At 38.6% G+C, this 24,915-nt stretch overlaps 1 protein-coding gene across 7 annotated transcripts in view; it reads left to right on the forward strand.

Moving 5' to 3' along the window:
- Positions 1–24,915, forward strand: part of RBM39 (RNA binding motif protein 39) — a 49,702-nt gene that overhangs the window by 17,098 nt on the left and 7,689 nt on the right. For 4 of the 7 annotated variants that reach the window (XM_038369114.2, XM_043496252.1, XM_043496256.1 and 1 more), the window contains 12 exons: positions 3,985–4,179; positions 5,352–5,417; positions 5,524–5,577; positions 7,261–7,378; positions 8,263–8,415; positions 9,202–9,339; positions 12,700–12,765; positions 13,622–13,826; positions 13,980–14,057; positions 17,015–17,047; positions 19,014–19,089; positions 19,216–19,321. In XM_038369114.2, the coding sequence (XP_038225042.1) occupies positions 3,985–4,179; positions 5,352–5,417; positions 5,524–5,577; positions 7,261–7,378; positions 8,263–8,415; positions 9,202–9,339; positions 12,700–12,765; positions 13,622–13,826; positions 13,980–14,057; positions 17,015–17,047; positions 19,014–19,089; positions 19,216–19,321 (1,288 nt within the window). The remainder of the gene's footprint in view (positions 1–3,984; positions 4,180–5,351; positions 5,418–5,523; positions 5,578–7,260; positions 7,379–8,262; positions 8,416–9,201; positions 9,340–12,699; positions 12,766–13,621; positions 13,827–13,979; positions 14,058–17,014; positions 17,048–19,013; positions 19,090–19,215; positions 19,322–24,915) is intronic. The other 3 variants (XM_038369115.2, XM_043496253.1, XM_043496254.1) reach the window with 2 other exon arrangements.

Below are 24,915 nucleotides of genomic sequence, written 5' to 3' on the forward strand. Positions count from 1 at the left end.
TCCATGCTCTAAGAATAAGAATTTAGCAGTAGGGATATATTACCGATCACCTGACCAGGATGGTGATAGTTGCAGCAGTCGTGACTGTGGATCACAGTAGTTGAATCTTTGTGCGAATGTGGTCAATTTTCTGGCTGTAAATAGATCCAAGTGACTGTTGTCAGGATGATGGCTACATAGCCATTCATTAGCACCGGAAGTAAGACACCCAAGTTCAGGTAAGTATCCGAGGGTGGATGCCAGTGATAGAGGGGGAAGTTATAAGACTGGAGCTCTTCAAAGTGCTTCCCTCTGACTACCATCCTTGCCTCAGTGTTGACTGGGTTCAGCTTTCGCCAGTTGGTCTTCATCCAGTTGCTGATTTTGGCAAAGTATGGTAAAAGATGGGAGACTGTACCTTTTGTCTGATGTAAAGGAGATGTAGAGCTGGCCGTTGTTGTCACTTGAGCTGTGTTTTCTCACCAGTTGTCAGTGGTTTCATGAAGATATTGGAGAGCATGGATTGTAGGAGGGTGTAATGACTGAGATATAACTTAAGAGTAGTTTTAAGAGGATGCAATAAAATCTGGACATTTCTAAAAAAAATGTTTGTGTTGGATTTTCCTGTGAAATCTCTTGTCTTGGTTTTTATAATTGTCCTGTCTCCCAATGGCTTTTTTCTCCTTTCTTGCTGAGTGAAAGGTCCACAAAAGAGGAAAGAGTGAAACAGACTACAGTGTTTTGAAATGCTCAAACAGAAAGTAGGGCTGATTAATCGCACTGTTAATAATAGAATATCATTTATTTAAATATTTTTGGATGTTTTCTAAATTTTTGAATATATGGATTTCAGTTACAACACAGAATACAAAGTGCACCATGCTCATTTTATATTTATTTTTGATTACAAGTATTTGCACTGTAAGAAAACAACAAAAAAGAACTAGTATTTTTAGTTGTCCTAATACAAGTATTAAAGTGCAGTCTCCATCATGAAAGTTGAACTTACAAATGTACAAAAAAACTTCATTAAAAAATAAAATAATCTAAAATTTTGGAGCCTAAGTCCACTCAGTCCTATTTCTTGTTCAGTCTATCACTCAGACAAACAAGTTTGTTTACATTGCAGGAGATAATGCTGCCAGCTTCTTATTTACAATGTTACCTGAAAATGAGAACAGGTGTTCTCATGCCACTGTTGTAGCCGGCGTCACAAGATATTTACTTATCAGATGCACTAAAGATTCATATGTCCTTTCATGCTTCAGCCACCCTTCCAAGGGACATGCGTCCGTGCTGATGATATGTTCTGTTCGATAATAATCCAAAGCAGTGTGGACTGATGCATGTTCATTTTCTTTATCTGAGTCAGATGCCACCAGCAGAGGGTTGATTTTCTTTTTTGGTGTTTCGGGTTTTGTAGTTTGCATCTCAGTGTTACTCTTAAGACTTCTGAAAGCAAGCTCCATGCCTTCTTCCCCATAGATTTTTGGAAGGCACTTCAGATTGTTAAACCTTGGGTCAAGTGCTGTAGCTATCTTTAGAAATCTCACATTGGTACCTTCTTTGGGTTTTTTTTTTTTGTGAAATCTGCAGTGAAAATGTTCTTAAAATGACCATGTGCTGAGTCATCATCCAAGACTGCTATAATGTGAAATGTATGGCAGAATGTGGGTAAAACAGAGCAGGGTAAAACTCTTTCCCTCAAGGAGTTCAGTCACAAATTAAATTTAAAGCTTTTTTTTTTTTTTTTTAAACAAACGTCGTCTGCATGGAAGCATGTCTTCTGGAATGGTGGCTGAAGCATGAAGGAGCATATGAATGGTTAGCATATCTGGCACTCTAATACCTTGCAGTGCCGGGTACAAAAGTTTCAGAGTAGCAGCCGTGTTAGTCTGTATTCGCAAAAAGAAAAGGAGTACTTGTGGCACCTTAGAGACTAACAAATTTATTAGAGCATAAGCTTTCGTGAGCTACAGCATCCGATGCATCCGATGAAGTGAGCTGTAGCTCACGAAAGCTTATGCTCTAATAAATTTGTTAGTCTCTAAGGTGCCACAAGTACTCCTTTTCTGGGTACAAAAGTGCCATTCAAATGCCTGTTCTCACTTTCTGTTGACGTTGTAAAAAAGAAGAGGGCAGTATTATCTCCTGTAAATGTAGACAAACTTGTTTGTCTTAGCGTTGGCTGAACAAGAAGTAGGACTGAGTCGACTTGTAGGCTCTGAAGTTTTATGTTTTATTTTTGAGTGCAGTTATGTAACCAAAAAAAAAATCTACATTTGTAAGTTGCACTTTCATGACAGAGATTGCACTACAGTACTTGAATGAGAGGAATTGAAAAATGCTATTTCTTTTGTTCGATTTTTACAGTGAAAATATTTGTAATAAAAATGTACACTTTGATTTCAATTACAACACAGAATACAATATATATATATGAAAAGGTAAAAAACCATCCAAATATTTAATAAATTTCAGTTGGTACTCTATTGTTTAACAGTGTAATTAAAACTCTGATTAATCGCAATTAAGTTTTTTGAGTTAATCGCTTGAGTTAACTGCGATTAATTGACAGCCCTAATAGAAAGTTCTTCAAAAATATTCTTTGTTACAGAAGTCTGTTACTTTTACTTTGGTCTGTTTTTTTCTAAAACTTGAAAAAAGTGTGAATTTTTTTTAAGTTGACTGGTGTAAAATGCCACATCTTTTATTTAGTGTTGTAGGTATGTCGATCTCAGGTTATTAGAGAGAGGGTAGATGAGGTAATATCTTTTATTGGACCAACTTCTGTTGGTGAGAGAGAGAAGTTTACACAGAGCTCTTTTTCATGCCAGGGAAACATACTCAGAGTGTCACAGCTAAACACAAGGTGGGACAGATTGGTTTAGCATCAATAGTTAACACATTTCAAGGGACCATTCAATGTGAAGCAGCCCATTAATCCCCCCTTCAGTCATTGGGGGTGTGGGGGCATGGGGGGTTTGTTAGTGGGTTATAGGTGGTTGTAGTAATCCATAAATCCAGTGTGTATATTCAGTCTGGTTTTTGTCTAGCAAAGTTATGAATTTAACCTCCCAGACTCGTCTTTTGAAAGTGACATGCAGGCTTCCTCTGAAGATGAGGACTGATAGGTCAGATGTAGAGTGATGGCTTTGTGAAGTGTTCTGTTTGTTGTGGAGACAGCAGGACAGTCTTCAGCTCCTGGTGCCTCCTAAGTTTTGGTTTTGCGGGGGGGGGCAGCCAAACGCATGGAAAGGATCGAATTGTGTGACAGACTTATTGTTCCGCTCCTTTCGGTCCAGCTATATTTGTTTCGGGCTCTGTGTACGGTGATGATCTTTTAGAAAAGTAACTGCTATTTTAGTTTATAAGCAGTGAACAGTTTCATGTTTGTGAAATTTAAACAGCTCTTCTGGAATTCTGTAGTTAATAGGAAGTGAAGACGGTTGCATGTTGCTGTTACAGTAATGCTGCAAAATTTCAAGATGTCTGTCTGTCAGGATAAAAAAAAAATAGGTAATTTTGTCCTTTTTGTCTTATTTTTATTATGAAAAGGCAGCCCCACTTGACTCTCCATCTTAGCAGATGTTGAAAGCTTGGATGCTAATTGGAAATATTTTTACAACATAGTAATTTAGATGTTGAATTTAATATGTACTAGTTTATGTTCAGCGCCACTACCATGCTTGGAGGCCTAGTATTTTTTAATATTTACAAAGTCAAAAGATGAGAGTTTGAAACTAGGGAGCATTCATGCTCAAATTTTAAGAGTTCTAAATTGATCTCTCTTGCTAATTGCTGATCAAGCATATAAAAACTGATAATGTCACTGTTCCTATGTTAGTGTCTGTGGCATTACAGATTGCAGAACTAAAATTAGTATTTTTTTTTTTTTTTGGTCAGGGAGAAGACTGACTAATTAGATGAGGAAAGCTAATGCATAATGACAGAAGCCAACATTGAGATTTCTTTACATCTGTAACATAAGTTGTATTTTCTTAGGAGAAAAAAGAGCAAGAGCAGAAGTCGCAGTCATGAGAGGAAGAGGAGCAAAAGTAAAGAGCGCAAACGAAGCCGTGATCGTGAGAGGAAAAAGAGCAAAAGCCGGGAAAGGAAACGCAGCAAAAGCAAAGAACGCAGACGTAGCCGCTCTAGAAGTAGAGAACGTAGATTCAGAGGCCGCTATAGAAGCCCATAGTAGGTTATTTTAATATACAATTGAGCATGTTCCACATCAGTATTGTAAAAGTTTGAACTGAACTATGCACTTTCTAAACTAGTCAGTTTACTTTTTACTTTGAACAAGTGTTCAAAGTAATGTTGCAGTTTACAAGGCAGTAAGGAGAACAATTGAAATAATGTTTGTTACTATAGTAATTTTGTTTTTGTTCTAAACTACAAGCAAATAGCCTATACTTTGATTAAATTGAACTAAAAATTTATAGAAGAACAAGTAGCATAAAGTCAGAATATAACTTTAGTTAGGATTAGGATGAAAGGAAATTATCTATTAAAGTTCTAGTAAAAGACACTTAGTAGTTAAAACAGGTCAAGTTGAAGCTTTAACACTTAAATAAATGGATGATAGTTTCCAGTAGGGTACAGGTTCTTAAGTTTATTGCTGTTGCTTCTAAAAAAACTTTTTTATGGGATCCATTAAAAAAAAAAAATGAACTACCCTCTTCCTGCTGGGCTTGCATCAGGCGTTAACTAACAAACTTGCATCAGGCGTTAACTAACAAACTGTATTCCCAGAGCTTTGCTGACATCGCTGATGCTGGTGCACAAAGCAGGAAGTAAACAGAGGTATGTAGAAAAAAATGGACAAAACTATTCCAGAAGGAAGATACCTAGATGGTAGCTAAGGACTACCTGTTACATGAAAAAGCTGTTTGCAAGCAATGGAGCATATTTTTTTCAAAGTTTGTTTTCTAATCAGTTTTTGAATCTGTGATCTTTGTGGATGATAGCATTTTGCCTGAGCTGCATCATTGCCACTTGGTGGCATGGTGTAGCTAATGGTAGATGAGAATATCTTTAGTTAACAAGAGATGTTTATTTAAGAAGTTGGCTCACAGTTTCGCTTAATGTGCGTTAAAGCCTCTGATTACATATATGTATATGCAGAAATAGTATTAAAATAAGTATAGGAAAATAGAGGATCCTTGGAATGAATAAATGATAACCTTTTCTTATAATTTGTGTCAAACTAATATTCTTGAGTTAGCACTACTTGTCTTGGACTGTATTTGTGCCCATATAACAATTAAAAAACAGGGACGTCAGTAAGCATTAGGTTGGCAGGATACTATATTTTTCCTAGTCGTGTATTGGATTTATAACAAGCTCTTCTTTGTTTTTAACCTTAGTTCTGGTCCAAAATTCAACAGTGCTATCAGAGGGAAGATTGGTCTGCCTCACAGCATCAAATTAAGGTTTCTGAGTTTTCTATTTTTGTGGCTAGTTAAGTGTCTGTACTAAAAATTAAGCTACTTTGTACTTTTTTTGATAATGTAGTAAGTATTTTTTTAATGTTTACAGCAGACGGCGCTCCAGAAGCAAAAGTCCATTCAGAAAAGACAAGAGCCCTGTTAGGTAGCTATTTTCACACTACTATTTCTTAGCTTGTAATTAATCTTGTTATGCTGAATGTCATGTGAGATGCTGCTGCATCTTGAACTGCACAATTATGTTCTGTGCAAGCTAGATTTAGGATTGCCAGTGTCCAAATCTGTCTGTCTGATCAATATAGGTATCCATAGTGCTTGGCATGGAAGGGAGGGCGGGGGGGGAAATCTATATTGGTTTTTCTGCTGAAGGAATATCCATAAAATTTAATAAATTCAGTTACTGTTAACACCTTGTTCACTGTTGCAAAATTGTTATGCATAAATCCTGCCTTTTCATATTTAAGACTATTTGAATTAGGTTATAGTTTACCCAATTGAAATTGGCTCACTTTTTCTCATGAGTCTCATTTATAGAATCTGAGATGGAAAAATACTACTTTGGTCATCCAGTCCATCAACTTGCAAGTGTGTGACTTTTATCTACAGTATGTTACTGTATGTAACGCAATGAAACTGAGTGACTGTTTCCCAGTCTAACATATTTCACTGTCAGGAAGATTTTCCTCATACGTAGCCTAAATATTTATTTTCTTACACCCTGTGGTGTTAAATCCTAAATTCCACACCCTTAGTTTCACTGAATGTGGTACTGAAAGTTCAACTCCAGTGTGGAAAGTCAGATTAATATGTGGGTGTCGGACACCCATGATCTGGGCTAGATCTGTCCTGTATAATGTATGGGGTCTATTTGGCATAGTCATATTCTTCAGAATCTAAGGGTTTTTTTTTTTTTAAATAAAAAAAATGGTGCAGCCCTAATACATGCTGCACTTTGACATGTTCCCTGCTACTAAAACAGTGCTGCTAGGACAAGTGACTACAGTAATTATTCAATTATATAGTAATGATTCAGTTAGCAGTTTACTTGATTGTTTTGTTAGAACTTCTACTCTTTGCATCTTTTGGATTTTTTTACATTTTTGGTGGTAACAAATGCTGAAACTAAAATATCAAATGACTAAGTTTAAACAATCGGGACTTTCTGTGTATGGACATGTTGGCATTACTTATTGATTCAACAATCATAGTCAGTGTACTTGTGTAAAATGGCCACGCAGCCAGCTAGGACTCTTATTCTCTGAAATCTTGGCTGTAATCACTTGTGTGTCTTTAAAAATAATTGCATAAAATTAGGTCCCTAGTTGTTGTTGTGACTATTGTTTCTGGATGTCTTTAAAAATGAACAGTCTGTGACAAAATATCCTATTTTGTTACCTGTTTCTTCACTCCCCCCACTTACCTTCTGTCTTTTGCATATTGTCTTTTATATAGTAAAGTGACAAACCTCCAAAGAGTTTACAGTGTTTGTGCGATGCCCTGTCACAATGGGGCCCTGATGTGGTTGAGTCTTCTAGCAATATAAACTTAAAAAAAAAAAAGCCACTTGTTTGTTAACAAAGTGCTAAGCACCTCCCTTTAAAGTTAGTGGAGATACTTGTGTGGTACTACTTGTGAATATAATTTTAAAGGACTACATTTAGGTTCTCTTTTTAAATCTTGGCTCAAACTTTTAAAAAAGTTATGTACATGTTTTGGCTTCTTGTCAGGCTTAAATGACATAAAATTCTGCATTTGCCCAAACTGTGAGTTGCCTTAAATCAGAACCAAGTTTCTCTTTTTTTTTTTTTTTTTTTTTTTTTTTTTGCAGAGAGCCAATTGATAATTTGACCCCTGAAGAGAGAGATGCTCGAACAGTGTTTTGTATGCAGTTGGCTGCAAGAATTCGGCCAAGAGACTTGGAAGAATTTTTCTCTACTGTAGGAAAGGTAATTGAGGATGGGTTAAATGAGCATATAAATATTGTTTGTGTGCAGTATCAGAGACATTTCCAATATTGAAGCCCTCTACAAAATTGTGGCCTCCTATTGCAGATCCTCTGCACGTAGAATTCATATTTAGTGAAGAGTTTTATGTCCGGACTGGTTTGCAAAATCAAAGCTTCAACTCATGGGGGACTTGCCTTTGTCCTACATTTCTCCAGTGACCAATGCAATGGAAGTAATTCTGATTAGGTCCTCCATGTCCCTTTCGGGGGAGGGATAGCTCAGTGGTTTGAGCATTGGCCTGCTAAACCCAGGGTTGAGTTCAATCCTTGAAGGGGCCATTTAGGGGTCTTGGGCAAAAATTGGGGATTGGCCCTGCTTTGAGCCGGGGGTTGGACTAGATGACCTCCTGAGGTCCCTTCCAACCCTAACCTTCTATGATTCTATGTATTGTTGCAATAAGAAGTAAGATTTTATCTTTGCATGTGGGTCTGCAGCATCAGATGGAATTTTAAGTTTAGGTCCCTTTTTAATATGGTAGCCCCTTCTGGTGAACTGTTAGAAAATTTGTAGTGATGCAACAACTTTGACAAACTGGAATTTACAACCCTTTTTCCTTACTACCTTCAGTTTTATGTCAAAATTGTCAGTCAAAAGATGACTTTCGTGAAGCTAACTTTTTTTGGGATATGTTAGTTTAGAAGATAATGTGACTGTGTATCTAGTCTGTAGAGTTATTACACAGTTATGAAATCATTAAGCATCTAATATTGAATCAAACAATAGCTATCTTCCTGTACATATTCATGAAGTCCCTTAGTAACTATATAAAAGTTAATTGCGCCAAATAGAGATTAATGATAAATCTGAGATTTTCATTCTTGTAGGTTCGTGATGTGCGGATGATCTCTGATAGAAATTCAAGACGTTCCAAGGGAATTGCTTATGTAGAATTTGTTGATGTTAGTTCAGTGCCTCTCGCAATAGGACTAACTGGACAGCGTGTTCTGGGAGTACCAATCATAGTACAAGCATCGCAAGTAAGTTGTGGTTGGTTGTATACTAGTCATAGAATGATGTAACATTTATACTGCAGCATCTGCTGCTTGACCAAGAGGTAATCTACACATCCTTGAAGCACTGTTCATTTCGGCGAGACTTGCTTAATTTGCAGAAATACACATATTCCATTTCAAAATTGATTTCTCCATATTTATGCCTAAGTTGTACTAATATTGTTACTGTTAATTATATTAAGGATAGCACGAATCACACTAAAGGCCAGAGAATGGGATGGCTGGACTCCATTCTTGTTTCACCTGTTTTTTATGGTTGAGTAGCTGAAAATTGAGTTACAGTTGAAACATATTTCTGTAACCTTAACTGAAGTGGTTGCTTCAGTTTTAATAAATATTGCCAGGCACAGAAAACTGAGTCGAAATAAAACTAGACAAATCAATACAGAGTGAAATTAGAGGGTAAATGAGGGAATTCAGGTTAAGAAGGGAATTTAGGCTGTTAACTGACTTATACAATAGTACATATCCTATATTTCGAAGTCGTGCATATTTAATAAGCAAGCTGCATTCTATTTACTAGAGAAACCAATAATATACATCATTTCATTCATTCCATTTGAGACATATTTCTAGTTGCATAACTCTATTCAAGAGCATAGACTTTTCATAGCATTAAAGTTATTAAAGTTAGTCTATATACAAGCCATTTTTACTGAGAGTTAGAGCTTCCACTTTTTAGTGAGTTTACTAGATTTAGTAGATTTTTACTTAGGCTCTTACAGACAATGGAAATTTTGTTCTCCCTAGGCAGAGAAAAACAGAGCAGCAGCAATGGCCAATAACCTACAGAAAGGCAGTGCTGGGCCCATGAGACTGTATGTAGGATCATTACACTTCAACATAACTGAAGATATGCTTCGTGGAATCTTTGAACCATTTGGTCGGGTGAGTTCTTATTGATGACAGAGGTGTTATGAAGTGCATGTTGCGATTATTCTTATTTTAGATCCTGTTTCATATAATAAATGCAAAGGACTAAAAGGGCATCCTGATTGAATATAAATTCCACATCTACAAAAAGTTTTCTCTTTCTGTTCTCATATGTATGTGCATGTTTATGAATCCAGTAGGGGTTAAGTATTCTGATTACATCTGAAAACAAATGAGGGATTTTGTATTAAAATTAAGATATTTTCAATAATACTCAACCGTTTTTATTGAACAGGTAGGTGTGATGTGGAGAGCTGAATTCAGGGACTAACCTGTCAAGCTAAGATTAGGTGACACATTTTAATGTTTAAGGAATTCTGTGTATTTAAAAAACTAGCTATGGTTTATCAGATCTTCTGATTGCCTCCCCTTTGAGGCAAATGTTTCCCTTTGATTTTTTGGATCAGGTTGAGGAGGTAGTCAGGAAGATCCTTTGAGCTGTGGAATCTCAAATTGTTGCAACAATCTACCTCCTGTACATACCAAACAAGCCATTCAGTAGCTCACGAATAGCTAGTCAGCCACCTACTCGACAGTTTCTAAAAGCTGTATACATAAATCTCTTCTGATGCTTTCTGCATTGCCGCTAACAGCTTGAATGATGTATTCTTGGGCTCCATTTGTCTCCTCCATCCTGGCCCCAAGAGTTGTGTATTCTCCCCTAAAAGGGAAAGACAACTTTTCACTCCATAAATCTCCAGCAAGATACATGTCCAACAAAATCAAATACCAGCAGAAGTAATACTAAGCCTAAGCTTTATCTGAACCAGAGACTCTTATTTGTGACCAACAGTCTATGATCCCTGACCCTTCCCCCCCCAGATCAGGTATCTGTCCGGACAACCCTGGATAGCTTTTTGCCACTTCCCTCTTCTCCGCCACTTCCTGCTCCTTTCTCCCTCTCTGCTCTGGATCTTGCTGACTTTTTCCAAAAGAAAATTTTAGAAATCTGATGGGACCTCCTCTCACTTCCGTTTACTTCTCCTGCCTTTTCTGTCAACAGTGAAACTGAGATCTCCTCCTGTTACTGCTTCCAGCTTTCATCCTGTCTTCTGATCTTCCTTGCCACCATTTTCATCCCTACTCACTTTTCTCCTCTGATCCTTCCTCTTGTAATACAAACATGCTTTAGTATCTCCCACCATAAATTCACCTTTTGATCATGTGTCTCGCCAGGTATCAACCAATCTTCCTTTTTCTTAATCCTAAAACAGAACATGGCAGAAATTCCCAGGGAAGTGTAACGAATGAGACTTCACACTCTATTTTTAACTCTTTCAAACTGAACATATCTCTTCAGAGTAGTTTTTGTAATAGCAACCCATATAACATAATAATCCTTTCTAGGAAAGGTTCTTGCTAATGCAGAGTAAAGGAAATTAAAACAAATTATTGAAATTAACAAGTAAAATATAGAATTTGAAATTATGGGTACTCTGGGCAAAAAAAGTCATTTGTTTTCATTGCATACTAATTCATAACCATACCCTTATAGTTAAACTCCTTGTAATGTCCAAATATGGGCTAAATCTTTGGATAACACTAAGCTAACTAGTGTATTGCATGGATTATATAATGAAACTGTTAAAATGTGTCCCTTTGCGCGCACACAAATTAAAGTTACAGATGGGCATGTGTATAACTATTCTTAGAGATGTCTGCAATAGTCTAGTACAGTCTGAGTGCTGTATTTTTTAAAAAGACTAAATGAATGTAATTTGCAACCCACTTCCATCTCTGCTTATCTAGCTTCTCAAAAATCATTTTTGTGTACTGCTTGTATTTACTACTTGGTGGAACGCTTTACCTCTAACTTTTTCCATAACTAGTCAAGTGCCTATTAAATAAAATCTGAGTACATATATTCCCTTAAGTTAAGGTTTCTAAACATCAGAGGAGTGAAGTTCTGGAACAGCCTTCCAAGGGAAGAAGTGGGGGCAAAAGACATATCTGGCTTCAAGACTAAGCTTAATAAATTTATGGAGGGGATGATATGATGGATAGCCTAATTTTGGCAATCAATTGACCTTCAACTGCTAGCAGTAGATATGCCCGATGGCCTGTGATGGGATGTTAGATGGGTTGGGATCTGAGTTACTACAGAGAATTTTTTCCTGGGGGTCTGGCTGGTGAGTCTTTCCTAAATGCTTAGGGTTTAGCTGATCACCGTATTTGGGGTTGGGAAGGAATTTTCCTCCAGGGCAGATTGGAAGAGGCCCTGGGGGTTTTTTGCCTTCCTCTGCGGCATGGGGCACGGGTCACTTGCTGGAAGATTCTCTGCACTTTGAAGTCTTTTAAACACAATTTGAGGACTTCAGTAGCTCAAACATAGGTTAGGGGTTTGTTACAGAAGTGGGTGGGTGAGATTCTGTGGCCTGCATTGTGCAGGAGGTTAGACTAAGGTCAGAAGGGACCATTATGATCGTCTAAAGTCTATGATTCTATGATTAAGTTGCAGCCATGTTAAAAGAATATCCTTCAGAGAACTGCAAGAAATTGTTAATTGTGTTTGAATCTGTTTTGTTTTATCCTGATCAAGGTTTGGTCAGAGGAATAGTATAGGCCAGGAGGTGATAGGGTTGAAGTCTTCAAGAAAGACTTAAGAAAATGGATTGTAGATTTAGATATGGGTTTTTAAAATCATCTTCTTTTACGGATGTATAACAATCTAACATTTTTATGGTTACAGATTATTTGCAAATAGTTTTGTTTTGTTTTTTTCAACAATTCAGAAACTTGTGAAATTCTGTTCATTGCCCAAAATAGCAGCAGGCAAGGATATGACTTCCAATGTTTATACTTTTTTTTTTTTTAGTTTAGCTCCTACTAGACTCTCATCATTTTATAATTTGATACATTGTACAAAATTGCAATTGCTTGTATCTGAGTTGATGTAACAATCGGCAATTGATGATAGCTGTGCTATCATAGTATGTGCTAAGAGGTCACATCTGAGTGGAAGCCATTGGCTGGCTGAGGAGTCTAAAATAATCCATAAAAATAAATTGAACATACCTGAGGCTGTTTTGGTGCACTCAACAGAGGACCCTTCATGTCTCACTTTTAGTAAATTACAAGTTACCTTTATGCTAATGTAAATGCTTTTACCAGCTCCACCTTTTTTGAGTTAAAAAAACTTCCAGCAACAGTTTTTAAGCTCCTTTATGGACCATGTGTTTATACCAGCTGTTTTAAGTTTTTGTTTGGTAACTTGCGATGTATTCAAAAAACTTGTGTGGGAGGAGGCTAAATTGAACTGCTTATTTGTCTTTATGGGATGTAATGTTTGATAGTCTAATTTTTTTCATTTTTTAGATTGAAAGCATTCAGCTGATGATGGATAGTGAAACTGGACGCTCCAAAGGATATGGATTTATTACGGTAAGATTTTGACTTGTAATTTAGCAGAGTTGTGGGTTAGGTTGGTGACCCAAAATCCAACCGATTTGAACATCGGCATTTCAGAGTTCAGGCAGAAACAAACTGCTCAGAGTCAGAGGTTTAAACTGAGATTAGAAGACTTCTTCAGATGGTTTCTATGTGATTTAAACAAAAAAGACTTTGTATAACCAGATTGCTTTTCTCCAAGGATGAGCTAGCTCTTTGTGTTCCAGCTCCTCGACACAGATCTGTATGTTAGAAATATTTTATTCACTTTAGACAATCCCAACCCTTGGGGCATGTCTCTTTAGTCTGCCTTCCAATCCTGGATTGGTGGCATCACAGATGGTTAATTAACAAATTGGAGATTAAAGAGCTCTCAGCTGTTAGCCCAGTTTGGATTATTGTATATGGAAACAGATGGGGGGAATCACCACAACTACGTAACTGTTACATGTGCATTCTATGGCTAACACCTGACTAAGTAGACATGCAGCCGCATGCTGCACTGCCTGAAGCTTTGATTGGCCCATAACTACATGTAAAGCATGCTAAAGTAATTGAGATCATAAGACAAGGGCATGACCCAAGTGACTTCATCATAGGCCTGACAACTCACTGGAGGAAAGCTGAAGCCATGGCCTTGATTTATGTTGGGATTTTTAATTTATGGAATAGATGCTTAGAACAGAAGATAAGCATTAAAAAATTGAATAGATATGCCAACAAAAAAATCCCTAAGTTGCTTCTTTAAAGTTAAAGGCGTCTCAAATATATATATATTCTTATAGATAATACATTTGATAGAAGGTATCTTGTGAACTGTGCTAGACACTGACCATGTATAATTTTACAGTTCTCAGATTCAGAGTGTGCCAAAAAAGCCTTGGAACAACTAAATGGATTTGAGCTAGCTGGCAGGCCAATGAAAGTAGGTCATGTAACAGAACGCACTGATGCTTCCAGTGCTAGTTCATTTTTGGACAGTGATGAACTGGAAAGGACTGGAATTGACTTGGGAACAACTGGTCGTCTACAGTTGATGGCAAGACTTGCAGAGGGTAAGTGTGGTAATATAGGTTATATGTGAATATATTGGAGTTAACTTAGTAGGAAGTATTTCCTTTAATGTTGAGAACGCTAAGATTTCTTAAGCTTTCTATTCCTAGACTACTTACCAAGTGAAGAATTCAGACTAGTACTTTCTGTCACAGGTACTGGTTTGCAGATTCCCCCAGCTGCACAACAGGCTCTGCAGATGAGTGGATCTTTAGCATTTGGTGCTGTGGCAGGTAAGAATTTGATGATCCATTTATTTTGGCATGGTTTTTTTAGCATGCTTATATCTTCAAGGGAGGTGAAAACATTTTATATCTTGTGATTTAACATTAGAACTATAGTAGTTCACAGCAGAGCTCCCAGTCGTGGTGCATTATTGAATTCTGCAAATCTACAAACAAACAAGTAAGGATAACGTATCACAATGTATTCATTTATTTTGATGTGGTTCAGTTTGCACTGTTTTGCAAATATACTGTAGTATGCTTACTAGCGCATTGTACAGATTAGATAATTCTTAGTAATCCGAGTCCTCACTGCCTCCCTCGTGAGAGGAGTGGAGAAACAACTTGTTTTTTGTGCTGTTAGGCACAGATCAATAGTATCCTATTAATGTGGTATTACCATAGTCATGCTTTGACATTTCCTGTTCATGGATATCAGTTGCAGGGTTTAAAGTCAACAAGTCCCAAACTGAGCTATTGAGCTCTCTCATGGTATACAATCATACTATCGTGCCACCTTCTCAAGTCTGTAACCTGGATGTCTTCGACTAACCTCTAGGTTTGCACATGCAAGTCATGACTAAATCTCTAGTTTCTTGGGTGTTTCACTTCAAAGATCATATCTATCTTCTCCATCCGAGCATGTAAATCTCTCAACACCGGGCTTCTATTTTATATCTTGACATTTGCAACCTCCTCTTGTCTAGCACTGACTTACTACAACCTTACTCTTGAAAAATCCATACAAAACGTTGCTAAGGTCATCTTTCTGACTCATTGCTCTGGCCACATCAGTCCTCTTTAGGACCCTCCATTATCTTCCCCTTTCAACTCCACATCATACATATGCTTTTCTTTATCTTTAAGACTCTTCACAACTTAACTTTGCCCTACCTAATGATCTAGTAACTTACTGCATTGGTGACATCTAACTTCATTTCATCTACATCCTGCCTTTTACCACCCAGTGAGTTTCTCAGTCAAATGAGAAGACTTGCAGATAAGAGCTACTACCATATCACCTTTCAACTTGCTCCTCCTCAAGACTCACTTGCGATATCAAGAAAACGCTGCCTGCTCATCATGGCTAAGCAGATGAGGAACTGTGACTGTCCATTTCCCCCTTACTTTTTCTGTTCCCTTACTCTTATCTCCATTCCTGTTTTTCCCCCATCCAATCTGTTACCATTAAAATAGTTATATTAAAAGCAAAAAACATAACAAAACTGCCAGTTGCCATGTTCACTTACTTGCATATTACTCTATCCCTCAATCCTTCGTTTGTGTCCTTTGGGTGGTCTCCTAAGTGGGGTGTGTACAGCTTCCAGCACCAATGAGGACCTAATCTTCATTGGGGCTTTGGGCAAGTAACTGGTTTGTGCTGTAAGGGACATTGTGAAGGGATGCCAGTGCAGTGAGAAGCTGCGGGAGGGATCACAAAGGGAGTAGGACTTTACAGTGGACACTAGGACACAGGAAGAATAGTACAGATCAATCCTGATAGCTGTCATGTGAATATCTTCATTGATCTATATTTAGAAACCTGGGAATTCCTTGGTTTCTTTTTTACTTAAAACAAAATTAAGGTTGTTCCATTGCATTTCCAATTAATGAAATCGCTAAAACTCCAGGAAAACAGTCTTTGTTCACACAAGTGTCATAACTACACACTTGGATGCCTCACCTCTTAAAATCTTTTTGCACTTTCAACATAAAGCCAACTACAGTACACACACATCCTCAGAACTACTCAGAGCCTAATTCTAGTCTCATTTTTATGTACAAACAATATATTAATCAGTACATGGGCCTATAGTGAATATTTGTATCGATGAGGACAGACTGTAGAGGAAATGAGTGCACTACATCTGGTTATAAATTGGAAGAGCAAATTTAATCCAGAAAATGCTAGTCGTATAAATCCCTCTCCTAGACCACTGTGTTGAGTTCTGGTCACCTATCCCCAAACACCTATTGCAATAGACCAGTTTCAGATATAGGACATAAATAATTAGGTGTACAAAAACTGTCCCATGAGGAGATAGTGAAGTGTCTGACTAGTCAACAAAATAAAACAAGATCTGAGATTTCATGCACCCTCCTCTGAAATGTCCATTCTCACCCATTTAAAGTATTACAATTCCCTGTGTGTGTTTGTGTGAATTAATGGAAGATCTGGGCAGGAGGAAGAAAGCTAGAAGTTATATTTACATCACTTGCAGCCCACAGTTCACCATTCCTGCTGATTTAAAGAGGCGTAGGTTGAACGTCAAATTTAATCCTGGCAATGACATTGCACTCCTTAATGATGCTTAGTCATGTTACCTCTGCCTCAATTCCCCCATTTATAAAATGGATAACTATGCCTCGAGGCTTATTTAGATATTTTCAAACTATTTTGAACTTGGAAAGCACTAAAGTAATAGTTCAGCATTGACTTCTGTTATAAGAAAAGGTTGCTAGCTGAAACTTCTATTAGTATTTTTTAAATGAAAATTGATAACCTCTTTTTAAATTACATTGAAGATTCCAGCTAATGAAGATAAAACTACTAGTACAGAAATAGTTGGTATATATTGTTTGTTAAAACTGCTGTCTCTACTACTTTGGTGTCCAAATTGTTCTTTATCAAGAGGATAAATAGAACAGATTATGGTAAAGAAAGTGTGTGGATCAAAGAAGATTCATGTTTGTTTTGCTCTCCATTAATTGAATACTACCTCTTCGGAGAATATTTGTCTAGGTAGTTATAGGCCCTACCAATCACTAGTATCTGAGCACCTCCCATGTGATAAATTAGAAGGAACAAAGTTATCTTTATTCTCCTATCTGAAGAAATATAAAGAAGTAGACTGGGTGTGTTGTGTATCTGCATGAAGATCTTGCCCAACCTAGATTTAGGTGGGCAGTTACGATCTAGTGTTCAGTGTTTTTTATTTAATTTTCTATACATTCTTTTTCTTTAGATTTGCAAACCAGACTTACCCAGCAGAATGAAGGTACGGTTGGATTTAACATTTACTGTTGGCAAATGGGTTTGCAAGTGTGGGTTCTTTCTACACAGATGTAAAATGCTTCTGGTGCAAAGTTCTTCCAGCACCCAAGAAATACTGTTTTATTGGTATCTATAGGAAACACACACTTTAAGTTATTGGTTTTATATATCACTGTCTAGATATAGATATAGATATAGATATAAAACACCTAACCCTAGTATTCCTGATACCTCCTAAATCTTGCACTATTAAGACAACTCTTGTTAAAAATTAATAATTAAATACCGTTTTCTAGCTATACATCTTAGAGGGGGTGGTTAAATAAGGGAACTGGGAGTTGGGATTCCTGGGTTCTATTCCCAGACAAATCATGAATTTATTATATGACTTTGGGCAAGTCACAAAACCCCACTATTCATCTGAAAACTTCCACAGACCTAGAAAGGAGTTGAACCCTCAAAATGATAACCTGAACTCTTTACTCCTTTTTCATGTTGAATAAAATGTAAATTTTAATTAACTTCAAAGAGCAACTTATAATGGGGCAATTATTCAATTGGCTGTTGTAAGTCAGCCACTCTGAAAGGCTACTGATTGCTGGGTTTTAGTCAAACTGTGACATAATCATTCCTAGCGCAGTACTGTAACATTCAGTAACTTACAGGTAAAATGTTCATATCCTCCCTTTTCACTACTCAGAAAAGCTTTCTAAACTGCTATTTAACCCTGCCTTTTAGGAAAACTGCAACTTTTTGTATTTTTGCTATAGTATAACTAGTTAAATATATTAATGAATTTTCAGAGTTCGTTATTGCCTGTCCATGGTTCCATTATCACCATAAGTGTGAATGGTGCTGTTGTTTCCATATGGAGCTGTCATTTGGTTTATACATTAGACTGTCTCTTCTACTTAAAATTGAGCTGCAGGATGTGCAGTTCCCTGCTGGAATGCTTGGGAATGCAAGCTTTTCAGAAATACTCGATTACTTACGTTTTTGTTTAAATTGGTTAATATAATCATGAATAACTGAATTTAGGCATAGATTTAATAGTTCTAAACTGCACTGGTTTTTAAATGGGACAGTTCTGAGATTCTGTCTTTTGCATGCATTCCAGTGGCAGGCTATATTTTCATGTTCTAACATGCATCAAATGTCAGTGAATTCCAGTTTGTTTTTAGAGACAATTAGGTTTAAAAAAAAATCTTATTGCTGTCTAAGATTTTTACTTGCTGTTTCCTATAATACTTCAGAGGGGGAGATTCATTTAAATATAGGAAAATGATTGTGAAACAAGAAATTATCTGGGAAGGCTTGAAAGTATAGTACAAGAATCTACTTTTAACTCAGGTTTTGAAGTTGATTGGTTTCAAGTTAACTTCATCTCTTTCAGACACTTTGTTTTGATTTCTTGTAAGTTGGTATAGTAATTACAATTATATTTAGAAGCGTTGGTCTTTTAGTTAAAGTATGAGGCTGGGAGTAGGGATGCCTGGGTTCCAACTCTGTCTAGGTACATTAATCAGAGTGGCTCCCAAGAATTATTTTAACAAATCTCTTACCGTCAGGTAAGAGTAAGTTTTTGGTTTTGTGGGGAGAGTTTATCAAGAACTGTGGTTCTGAACACAGTGAGTTCTATTTCCAGTTCTGCCATAGATTTCTTGTCTAATCTTAAGTATGTAACTTCGCTTCTCTATGCCTTTGATTTCTGCATCTGATTAAAAAATATTAATGTTGTAACTGAATATGATGAAACAGGTTGGACAAACATCTGTCAGGGATATTCTATGTTCAGTTAGTTCTGCCACAGCATAGGGGACTGGACTGGACGACTTTTTGAGGTCCCTTCCAGTCCTGTGGTTCTATGATTTTGAAGTACAGACAGAAAAAGCCTTGCTTATAAATTAAACTCTGTGTAAAAGACTTTTTCCTTCAATGACAGAAAAACTTGTCACTTTCTCTTTAAATAGTATTGGCTGCAGCTGCTTCTGTACAACCACTTGCAACACAATGCTTCCAGCTTTCCAATATGTTTAACCCTCAAACGTAAGTTACGTGCTGTCTCTTTCCGTTTTACACATTTGTTTCTGACATTAGTGGAATTAGTGTGAAAATTAGTTTTTTTTTTTTAGGCGTGGTCTTGTTTTCACTTTTGAATTTTTCCTTTTGCAGTGAAGAAGAAGCTGGTTGGGATACAGAAATTAAGGATGATGTTATTGAGGAATGTAACAAACATGGAGGAGTTATCCACATTTATGTAGACAAAAATTCAGCTCAGGTATGTCTTTAGAGAGGTGCTAAACAAATTTTAGAACCTTTTCAAGTTGTCACTGTCATACCTGTTTCGCAAGCGTTAGAATTGTGTTGAGGTGAATAGAAATGTCTTAATTAAAAAAAAAAAAAATCTTCTGAGTGGCCGAATGCAGCTAAGCAAGAGTCACTCCAGCAGTTATTTTAATTGTCTATTATTGTAAGTGGATAGGCAATTTTCTGTAGCTACAAGACTTCTCACTTTAGCATGTTCTTGTGGGTCTACAAAAGTCAAATTAAAATATTGCAGAAATGCATATTTGGGCTGTAATGAGAACCCCTCTACCAGGTAGCCTTAGTTTGTTTCAGACTTGTGAAATTTATTGTGTGAGTTCATTGAATAGCATACTTCAGTCAGTAATTTATCTGAAAAATACACTAACACCATTGGGTAAAATTCTTTAGCAATACAGAAACTGCTGTCTCCTTTTTTCAGAGTAGCAGCCGTGTCAGTCTGTATTCGCAAAAAGAAAAGGAGTACTTGTGGCACCTTAGAGACTAACAAATTTATTAGAGCATAAGCTTTCGTGAGCTACAGCTCACTTCATCGGATGCATTAACCAGTTGGAGAACACCTCAATCTCTCCGGTCACTCGACCACAGACCCAAGAGTGGCCATACATCAACAAAAAAGCCTCAAAAACAGGTATGGCCACTCTTGGGTCTGTGGTCGAGTGACCGGAGAGATTGAGGTGTTCAACTGGTTAATGCATCCGATGAAGTGAGCTGTAGCTCACGAAAGCTTATGCTCTAATAAATTTGTTAGTCTCTAAGTACTCCTTTTCTTTTTGCTGTCTCCTTTGTGGACTGTGAGATGGCCCAGTGTGTCCCTGCTGGTAAAGACCATTGGGGATGATGTGCCTTCTATATGGAAACAGTGGGCTAAAGTCTTCTCCCTGAGGCATTATATTCTTTCTTCATAAGTGCTCAAGGGTTCATTTGTTGCTTGAAAGACCCTTCCCTTGATATGCGCATGTTGGCTGACTATTCAGCCAATCTCTCTTCCTTTGAGGAGGAGGAGAGGTTATTGAAGATAGTGACTGGACAGCTCCAAGCATAACCTAAATCGAGTTGATTTTTAAACAACGTAATTTAAAGCTGAACTGAATTATGTCAGTGAAACAGCCTAGGTTAATGTAGCTGATATTAGTGCAGGACATTCCACAGTTTTTGTACTCTTATCATATGCCAGTGAGGCTGCTGTCCGGTAGAGTGAGGGGAAGTCTACTCAGATGTTACTGAATAACTTTGGAGGAGAGGGTTTAAAAGGAAGTAGTTCCCAAACACAACAACTTTTGTTATCAATGATTGTTTCAGCAGAGTTGAGGAAGAACTCTTGGGAGGTACAGGGAAACAAAATTCTGCAGCTTCCAAAATAAAAAGAAAAGTTGCAGGATCCAACTCTCCTGCCTTATAACTTGTCATTAATTACTGTCACCTCATCAGATTTATACTTCCGACCAAACCATACTATTTTCTGTTCAAAGGATCTATTTCATTTGTGTGTTGCTATCATGAACTTCAGAATGTCTTGGGATTTGGGATAGAACCTCACCCTTAATTCGAATTCTGGAATGCAATTCCATGATATCGCCTTCAAAAAACAAACAAAAAAACCACACCTGCCCTTACCATTGTGAAGAAACTATTCCAAAGTGAACAGAATGTGAACTGATGCAATGGGGGTCTGCCTGAGTTTGCAGACAGCTTAAAACAAAAACTTGTAGGGAAATGTGAATTGAGTATTCATCACAGATTCCTGTTCTTGGGGATATTACTGCACAGATCACAAGCTAGAACACGCTGAGAAAGGTCAACCTTAGGAGGACCCTCCTCCCCCATTGCCTCAAGCTACTCAGCATGCTATGTGAGACTGTATAAAGGGATTATGATACCTGCATCTTACTTCCAGTTGCTTAAACAAGAAGTGGGAATAAAAAAATAAAATTCCTTTGCTTTTTGACATCTCTTAATTGAAAGACTTTTACCATTTAGTTTAGTCACTAATTTAGGAGTCTGGCCCAGTTTCATAGCCAAACTTTCAGATGTAAGGAAGATGGAATACAGTGCTGAGAAGGCCTGGATAGCTTGAGCCAAATACAGTCTCGGATTTGATTCTGAGGCCCTCTTCCTCTAGACTGAGAGGTGAAGAAAGAAAATGGCACCATTGTTTCCCAGGACCTCTGTCTCCGAAACCAGAGATAGCAACATTACATCCTCAGGTTTCAAGACTGCAAACTCCCCAATGCCAAGAAGAAAGCATTATGGCCAGCACTGCGGGAAATCAGCACATGGGTGGTTATCCCAGGTGCTGAAGCCCAAGTTGATACATAGCTCATGCTCCCCAGCACATGGGATAACCACCTATCTGCTGATTTGTCTTGGTGCTGGCACACGAGGGGATTGAATGAGTCTGTTTTATCTTTGTGCCAGCCTATGTGCAACGCCCCAAGGTCAAGACTCACTCCAATCCCCTCTTGCTCCATAGCGGGTATTAAGTCCAATCCCATTCCCAAACTACTGGTCTTTGATGGCAGTGTTGCAAATGAGTCCTCTGTCTTGCCATGGATAATCTACATATGCCCATAGCCCTTCCTGACTCAGTCAGTAACAGAACTAAAGCATGTGGGTCCACTGGGTACCACAGGTTAACATTTGGCATTCTTTGTGCTGACTTTCCGCGTGGTTGGAGTGAGTCATTCTGAAGTGCTTGGGAGGGATAGCTCAGTGGTTTGAGCATTGGCCTGCTAAACCCAAAGTTGTGAGTTAAGTTCTTGAGGGGCCCATTTAGGGATCTGGGGCAAAAATTGGGGATTAGTCCTGCTTTGAGCAGGGAGTTGGACTAGATGACCTCCTGAGGTCCCTTTCAACCCTGATATTCTATGGTTTATGAATCTGTTATAATTAAGGCTGCGAGTCTGTCATGGAACTCATGGATTCCGTTGCGGCTGGCCTGGGGGCTGCCTGAACAGCTTGGGTGGCTCCCAGGCCAGCTGCACTGACTGCTGCTGGGGCAGTCTTGGGCCACTGTGCCACTCCCCCACCAGCAGCAGCAGGAGTCTGGGTGTGGAAGGGGGCTCAGTGCTGAGGCAGCAGGTTGGGGTGCAGGAGAGGGTGAGGACTCTTGGCAGTGTTTAACTCAGGGGGGCTCCCCTGAAGCAACATGTCCCTCCCTCACCCACTAGGTGGAGGCGTGGCCAGGTGGCTCTGCATGTTCCTTTTGCATGCAGGCACCACCCACACAGCTGCCATTGGCCGCAGGGACATGCTGGCCACTTCCCGGAGCCAGATAGGGAGCCTGCAAGCTCTGCCTGTGGTTGTCCGTCTTCTCCCTCACCCCCAGCAGTGGGGGTGCTGGGCCACATGCTGCTCTCAGCCGCAGCGCTCCCCAGAGCACCCTGGTCGTTCTCTTCCCCCCCCCCCCCCAAAAAAAAGCACACAGGTTTCAGTAAGTGGTATTTAATACAAGTCATGGACAGGTCACAGGCCATGAATTTTTGTTTACTGCTCGTGACCTGTCCGTGACTTTTACGAAAAATACCTGGGACTAAAATGGAGACTGTTATATTCTGAACCTGACAAATCAGAATCTTTGTGAAGTTTCATGTGGCCTGGCAACACTAAAATGCCTTCCTATGTGTACTAGGAAAGGTAGTGCAAATACAGAGACAGGCTACATTACTGCCATACAGTAACTTCACCTCACTGACCAGGTCACACAGTGTTCATAAAATTATTACAGGTCACTATTCTTGGATTATTACATGGCATTTCTGTGTCCATCATGTTCCTTTTTTTGTACTCTGAGGCATAACAGGACCAAATTCCATTACAGGGCCAATTTATTCTGTCACTGTGAAATACCCTTCATCACCATCCTTGCTCAGCTATGGCACATAAATGAAAATACTCTGATGTAAAATCCATTTCTTATTTTTGAGGATGAGTTTTCAGTAGGTTCTCAAGATGGCCCAGCTCTTCTTCCCAGGTTTTGACTCCTGTCATTTTCTAGCCCCACTCAGAATATTCTTTCCTGGTTTCTGGCCTTGGACTGCTGCATTGTTCTGCAGGCAGCCTAGTTTACCAGACTATCTCTGATTCCTGTGGCTTGTCTCCAGTGCATTGTAATCAAATTAACTCCCTCTTGTGGGGAAACCTGGAAAGCAAGAAGCAGCTACAGGCAGATCATTAACCATTGGAATAAATGACCCAGGAAGATGGTGGATTCTCTGTCATTTGAAATTTCCCTATAAAATATGCTGTTGTTGAAACCAAAAGTGATTAGACTTGAATTACTAGATGAGATTCTCTGGCTTGTGTTATGCAGGTGGTCAGATTATTATGATGATCTCTTGTGGTGTTTAATATATGCGTTATGCAGTCAAGGAATAAACGCTGCCTTGATTAGTCACTCAGATACTATGGTGAGGAGTGTGGTATAAACATATGTAGCATGGATGGGCAGCTTTAAATCCACTAAAACCCTTTGGCAGGCCATACATCTTTTTAAGAGGCCAATACTGCATAACAAATATTGCATTTGGTACCATACAGCATGTTAATTTACAATAAACCATGTATTGAGTGTAAAACTGAAGAGTTCTTAAATACAGTAGTCCCTTATAACACTCTTAAATCCAAAAAATTTAAACAAAAATATTTCACTAACCTTCCTTCCAGTGTGCAAAACAGCTGGGATTTAATAAATGAAAATAACGGGAAATAAAAACCTGTTAACTTTTTTTTTTTTCCTCTGCTGCTCTGAGACTTTGCCTGCACTCTTTGGTGGAGCTCACATGTTGTGTCGCAGTGCCACTCAAATTTGGCCCACCCATCCGTCCATCATGCCCGCAGTGAAGGCACTCTGCCATTAAGCCACCCACCTCTGGTTACTAACTCCCCACTGGCAGAGGTGTGCCTTGCCCACTGCTGGGAGTGGAGGCGGATTGTACACAATCTGGCTGTGGGAGCAGAGAGCCAATGGCAAGGCAGTAACCAGAGCTGGATGACATAGGGTGGTGCCCTTCCCCTATGTGAATGACAGAAGTGGTTGGGCCAGTGAGTGTAATTGTGACTGAGCTTATGAACTCTTGCTCTGTTCCCCATTGACACAGGCTTTGGTTTCATCCCATGCCACCCAGCTCTGGTTTCTTCCTCCCATTGGCGGAGGTGTGCCCTGCCACTGCTGGGGTGGAGGTTTGGCCAGAAGCTGATTGGCTCTCAGCTCTCAAATCAGCTGATGGGAATGCAGTAACTGGAGCTGGGTGGGGTGGGGTGGAGTTGGAATCTGTGTAGGGAAAGTGGAGCCAAGTAGAGCAGTATGAGGCATGATCAACTTCACTAAAATACTGTCCTCAGTAATCAGCTCTTAAAACAAAATAATAATTCTGGGGCTGCAACCCTGCCTATGGACAGGCCAAATAAATGTTCTGGCAAGCTGGCTGCAGCCCCCAGGCCACAAATTGCCCATCTCCACTATGTAGAATAGATTATGTGGCAGCAGAGAACTGACTGGGATCCCTTATCAGTTTGTTTCCAGACTCCAGCACTGGGTTTTTTTTG

Source organism: Dermochelys coriacea, chromosome 13 (assembly GCF_009764565.3).
Source record: "Dermochelys coriacea isolate rDerCor1 chromosome 13, rDerCor1.pri.v4, whole genome shotgun sequence".
NCBI lineage: Eukaryota > Metazoa > Chordata > Testudines > Dermochelyidae > Dermochelys > Dermochelys coriacea.